The sequence below is a fragment of the Neovison vison genome, chromosome 11 (genome assembly GCF_020171115.1).
Source record: "Neovison vison isolate M4711 chromosome 11, ASM_NN_V1, whole genome shotgun sequence".
Classification (NCBI taxonomy): Eukaryota; Metazoa; Chordata; class Mammalia; order Carnivora; family Mustelidae; genus Neogale; species Neogale vison.
The window spans coordinates 108,341,961-108,348,142 of NC_058101.1; the positions used below are offsets into that span (position 1 = coordinate 108,341,961).

Consider the following 6,182-nt stretch of genomic DNA (forward strand, 5'->3'; position numbering starts at 1 on the left):
AGAGCATGTGGCTGTTGCCAGTGAGAACCCACATGCCTCCCTCCACACTCAACCTTCCCTCGTCATCTCGGAGCCTCTTCTCTCTCCCCTCAAGTGTGGTTTCAGTATGACTAGGGAATAGACACTAAAAATATTTCTGGAATGACGTGACCCACTCTCGCCCCATCCAGGAAAGGGACAAGGCTTCACAAGAAACAGCACATGCTTTCCTTTCATTTCTGGAAGTCCCTGGGTCGACCTACAGATGCTTCTCCTTCCGTGGCCGATGGCATTCAGACTCCTCGCCGCTGCCGACGGTGCCAGGCAAACAACTGGACAGAACAGCTCAGCCACGGGAAGCTGGCCACAATCTCGGCCGGAGCAGCAGCCTCCGGGCCCCAGACCACCTCTGCCACCACTGCCCGGAGCCTTCCCCCCTCCCTCAGGCTTGTCCCGGCCCCGCCAGAGGGGCTGAAGAACTGGGAGGTGGTGGCAGCAGCCGCCGTGGTGCCTGTAGCCTTGAGCCCGGTCCAGGCACGTGGGGCCCTGCTTCGGGCCACTCTGCAGCCCCTCCAGGGCCAGCGAGGGACCCGGGCCAGCCCCAGCGGTGCCGCTCACCACTGTCTCCTCCTGTCGCTGCAGCTTGGGCGAGGGCTCAAGATGGAAGCCGCCACTCCTGAGCTGAGTCCGCAGGCCAGACTGACGGAGGTGGGCGACCGGGGGAGCAGAGCTCAAGATAGCCAGGAGCCCAAGCAGCAGCTGCCACTGCTGCCCAGGCCACCGGCCTCCTCCCAGCGAGAGGCCAAGTATGTGGAGATGTGTGCTTCTGCCGCAGCCTCAGGGGTGAGTCCCCGCCCCGGGACACTCGCTCTGGATCACAGCCCGGGAGAGCAGAGGACCCCTAGGGGTCCCAGGGAAGAAGCCCAAGAGGAACGGAGCAGTCAAGAGAGGAAGGCTCCGACCCCCCAGAAGAATCCTGCTGCCTTGGAACTCTGCAGATCCCAGCTCTCCCGCACTGATGAGCACAGCAACCTCTCATCTTCCTCCTCCTCCTCCCCAGTGGACAAAGCAGAAGAAGGTGGCGTTTCCAAGATGGATGATGCCACCACATCAGCAGGGGCTCTGGCCACCTCGTCTTCGTCTTTAGGCTTTGAGAGTGACAGTGGTGAGAGTGCCCGGAGCTGCCAGCCCAGGGGAGGAGGAGAAGGGGGAAGGGCAGGAGGAGGAGGAGGGGCACACAGAGCGGGGGGAGGAGGAGAGGGAGATGGAACAGAGTGCAGGGACATTATTGCCAAGTCTCAGGGCAGCAGGGACCCCCCCCAAAATGAGGAGGCTCACTACATTACCACCCACGAGATCCAGCTGAGCGAGGTGGAGCAGGACATGGATTTTGACGTGGGACTGGCCTCCCGCTGGGATTTCGAGGACAACAACGTGATCTACTCATTCGTGGACTATGCTTCCTTTGGTGGCAGCGACGAGACCCCAGGGGATGTCACCACCCCGACCGAAGAGGACGACGACAACAGCTGCTACCTCAGCACCACTCCAAGCACCCATGCCACTCAGACTCCGAGCCCCACCAGCAGTGACCCAGCCCATCCCAACGCAGACAGCAGTGGTCGCCACACCAGCAGCACGGAAGTGGGCAGTGGCCCCTCTGACAGTGACCCCACTCCCCCACCCACTGGGCCTGGCACTGCCACCCTGAGTGAGCCCTTGCCCGAGCCCCCAGAGGCAGCTTCAGGGGCAGCAGCCGTGGCCGCCAGCAGCTGTGGGAGTGCAGCAAGCCAGATCCTCCTATCAATCAAACCGACTTCCCGGGCTATAAATGAGCCTAGCAACGTGCGTGCAAAGCAAAACATTATTTATGCTGCCAAGCATGAAGGCGACATGAGCCTCCGCGTCTCTACAGCTGCTGAACACAATTCAAGTTCACTGAAGCAAGACCCGGCTGCAGCCGTGGCTCAGGACCATGCAAAGAAATTCATCGCTGTCCCTGCTCGCCTGCAAACCCGGTGCGGGGCCATCCGGGCAAAGGAGCTGGTGGACTACTCCAGCGGGGCCTCCAGTGCCGTGAGTGAACTGGACGATGCGGACAAGGAGGTGCGCAACCTGACCTCCCGGGCCTTCCGGAGCCTTGCCTACCCCTACTTTGAGGCCCTGAACATCAGCTCCCGGGAGTCCTCCACACTCTCCGAGGTTGGCTTTGGGCGGTGGTCGACGTTCCTAGATTTAAAATGTGGGGGTGTCGGAGCCAGGGTGGAGCAGAGCCTCCTGAGGAGTAGTGCGGCCTCCGTGGCTGCAGGTCTGAGGAAGGGCAGTGGGGCCAGGACGACTGCAGACCAGCTCTACATCCAGTCCAGGAAGTCCCAGACCAAAGCCTTGGAGTTCGTGGTCAGCAAAGTCGAGGGGGAAATCAAACATGTGGAGACACCTCTGTGTTTCCAGAAACAGGTCCAGACGGGTTCCCGCGTCGTCACCCTCCTCGAGCCCCTGAATCTCCGCAGCGAGAGCAAAGCCAGCTCAGCCACTGGGCCCTGCAGAACCGCCAAAGGCTCTGGCAAGGGCCCTGGGTCGGTGTACACAGACGATGGCTCGGAGGCCTCTGAGAGCAGCAAGCCCGCCTCCCGCGCCGAAGGCCCCCAGAAGAAGTCCAAGTTTGCTTCCAGTCTGCTCAAAAATGTCATCTCCAAGAAGATGCAGCGGGAACACGAGTTCAAAATGGAGAGGGGAGAAGTCACTGACACGTCCCACCATAACCCATCCAGCACCTCCAAGGAGACGGAGGGTCCAGCCCGGGGGGAGAAGCCACGGGAGAGGGGCCTGCAGAGGCAGAGTTCTCGCCACTCAGAGGCCGGCTCTGAGTACACGGTGGTCAGCGTGTCCGACGCAGGTGCTGAGGGCTCCGTAGCAGAGTCTAAATCGCCAATTTTCAAAGCCAGTGCTCCTCGGGAGAGCAGTGCTGCCTCGGGTCGAAATTTCGCGGATGGACGCACTGAGGAAGTCTGTGAAATCAAAAAGAGTGCATCCGAGACCGTCAAAGGCATCTTCCTCCGCAGTCAGAACAGTGCATTCCGTTCCTGGAAAGAGAAGGAGGCCGAGAAGCGGGAAGAAAAGGCCCCTGTTGGGAAGCTGAAGCTTCCCAAAGGGGGCGACTGGAGGGCTGATCTTGGAGAGATCTCTGCCAGCAAGTCCACCATCATGTCGCGCCTCTTTGTCCCCAACATCCAGCAGACCCCCAAGGACAAGCAGCCGGGGAAGCAGGCCACCAAGTACCCTGCCGCCCAAGCCACCTCCACGGCAGTAATCCGGCCCAAGGCTCCGGAAATCAAGATCCGGCTGGGGAGTGTGCAACAGCCGAGCTCGGACTTCAACATTGCCAAACTGCTCACGCCCAAACTGGCCAGTGGCAGCGCCTCTAACCTCTTCAAGACAGTTGAGGACAATAGCAGGGCGCAGCAGAAGCTCTTCCGGGGAGACAACCTGGAAAAAGTGCCCCAGTTCCAGGTGAGAGACGTCAGAGACAAGTCCAAGGCCCAAGGCCCCCTCCATCAGGTGAGAGATGTCAGGAAACTAATCAAAGGGTCCGGGGACAGCAGTGACAAGGGCAGTGTTACCCCAGAGCAGGGGCTGACCGGGCCCAAACCCAGGCAGCTGGCTGTGGCCGGGGGCGGATCCAGATCCCTTTCCCCCATAGTGATTACGTGCCAGGCGGTGGTTAACCCGAGGGAAGAGAGCATGGACCGAGAGCCGAGGGAGAACGTAGGCCCAGGGGGCAGCATCAGGTTCTTGAATTCGTCCTCGCCAGAAGGGACAGTCTTGGTTCACAGGGCGTCTGGCAGGCTGCCTGTGGCCACCATTGCCCCCAATAAGCCTGAGCAGGGCTCCTACCTGCCTGTGCTCAAGATCGTCTCTAAGGCTTCTGCTCAGAAGACCCCAGAAAAGGCCAAGGAGGAGGAGGTCAAGGAGGAAGGGAAAGCCCCAAAGACTTCTCGGAACGCCCTGGAGAAGCTGACGGCTGCCGTGAGGTCCATGGAAGAGCTGTACAGCTTCAACAGGAACGAGTGGAAGCGCAAAAGCGACCCTCTGCCCATGATGATGGACAGCCATGTCCTGTCGCTCATTGCCAGTGAGGAGAGGGAAGGGGCTGCAGGGGCGGAGGGGGACCCAGACAAGCTGGCCAAACGACTGGGTGAGGTGGAGGAGCGGGGCACCGGAAACAAGGGAGGCGTGGTGCTGCGGGGGGCCCCGCTGGAGCGTCTGCAGCGGAGGAACTCCAACCCGAGTGCTGAGAGTGTGTCTGCCCGGGCAGCCGCCTTTGAGAACATGGCCAGGGAAAGGCCTCGATCCCTCTATATCCCCCCAGTCCACAAGGATGTGGAGAGAACCCAACCCCTGCAGCCCCTCCTGCCACTCCCCAGCAACCGAAATGTGTTCACGGTGAGTACCAGCAGCACCCAGAAAACTGGGGGTGTCGCTGGCAAGTTTCCCCAAGGGCCTTCTCCAGAGAGCCCTTCGGCGGCAAAGGGCATCAAAACCCAGGGACTCCGGTCCCTCAAGATCTCTCCGGCCACTCGGGCACCTCCTGATGAGGTGACCACTAGGAAAAACAGCAGCAATTTGGAAAAGAACAATAGCGACTGTGAGAATTACCTGTCCATCCCCCTTAAAGGAAGCTCTTCAGCGGGAGAGCTTCCTGGCAGGCCCGGGGCTGGAAGGGAGGGGCACCCAGCCCCCGCAGCCCCCTCAGCGGCCACTCTCTGCAGCTTGCCCCCTCTGAGCGCCCGCAGCCAGGTCCCCAGCAATCCCAAAGGCTCTCAGATCAGTGGAACCAGCCGGCCAGCTTGGCGTACGAAACCCGACACCCCCAGGGAGATAGTAGCTGCCGCCACAGGGCCACAGAGCCCGGAGCATCTCCCCACTGCCATCTACCACCAGCAGCCGCTGCCTTTCGCCCTGCAGGGAGCCCAGCCCCAGGTCCTGTGCTTCTCCCCACCCAGCATGCCTGCCTCAGCACCTGCAGGCCCAGCTTCAGTCCCCACAGACCCCTTCCAGCAGCCACAACCCCAGCAGACCCAGCGCAAGATGCTCCTGGATGTGACTACCGGCCAGTACTATCTGGTGGACACACCAGTACAGCCCATGACCCGAAGACTGTTTGACCCTGAGACAGGGCAGTATGTGGATGTACCCATGCCTTCCCAGCAGCAGGCTGTGGCTCCCATGTCCCTCCCTGTGCCTCCCTTGGCCCTGAGCCCTGGGGCCTATGGACCCACCTACATGATCTACCCTGGGTTTCTCCCCACGGTGCTGCCCGCCAATGCCCTGCAGCCCACGCCGATTGCTCACACTCCAGGGGGAAGCGAGCTCTCCTCCATGGCAGCAGACCCCCCTGGCAAAGAGGCAGCTGCGACATTTACTGAGGCCCCATACTTCATGGCCTCTGGTCAGTCTCCTGCTTCCTCTTCCTCCTCGGCCCCGGCAGCCACATCCCAGCTGGTGGGGGCCAAAGGTTTCACCCAGCTGCACGGCAAGCCTGTCATCAGCATCACTTCGCAACCCCTGGGGCCCAGGATCATTGCCCCTCCTTCCTTTGATGGCACCACCATGAGCTTTGTGGTAGAACACAGATGATGCACCATCACCAGAGAGCAGAACGGAGCAGCTGCTGGTGAGTGAAATTTACTTTGATAATCAGTTTTCAGGGATTAAGAGCAATCCTATTGCTTCGTGTTTGAATTTGCAGGGGAGGCGGTATGTAGAAAGGGGCATTTTGGGAGAACAGAAGTAAAACCCCATCCAGATGATTAAGGAGCTAATTTTCTTACCAACTTTCCTCTTCTTCCCACTCCTCAATCCCCGAAGCCAGCCTCTCCCCCACTGACCTTTTCAAACTGCCTGAGTGTTTTTCCCACCGGTGAGTAGGAGGGAAGTGAACCTCAGATCTGTCAGGTTAGCCTTTAGCGAAGGTTGGCAGGCAGAAGAAAGGAAAACCCGGTCTGGATTTTGTGGAGTGAGCTTCACTCTATTCCCCCCACATCCCCAGTGACAGGAGGCAGGAACATCCAGAGAGATCCCTGGGAACACTGCGAATCTGGTTGCTCCTCACAAGGAGGGAGAAGGACACTGACATTTTCTTGTTCGGAGGATTTCCAAAATCCGTAGAAAGGCTTCTCTCCACCTACCACATCTTCTTTCTC

At 60.0% G+C, this 6,182-nt stretch overlaps 1 protein-coding gene across 1 annotated transcript; it reads left to right on the top strand.

Moving 5' to 3' along the window:
- Nucleotides 1–201: 201 nt before the first annotated feature.
- C11H4orf54 (chromosome 11 C4orf54 homolog) lies at nt 202–5,616 on the top strand. The gene has a single exon (XM_044226063.1). It carries the CDS (start codon nt 202–204, stop codon nt 5,614–5,616), a length of 5,415 nt encoding a protein of 1,804 aa, XP_044081998.1.
- Nucleotides 5,617–6,182: the final 566 nt, after the last annotated feature.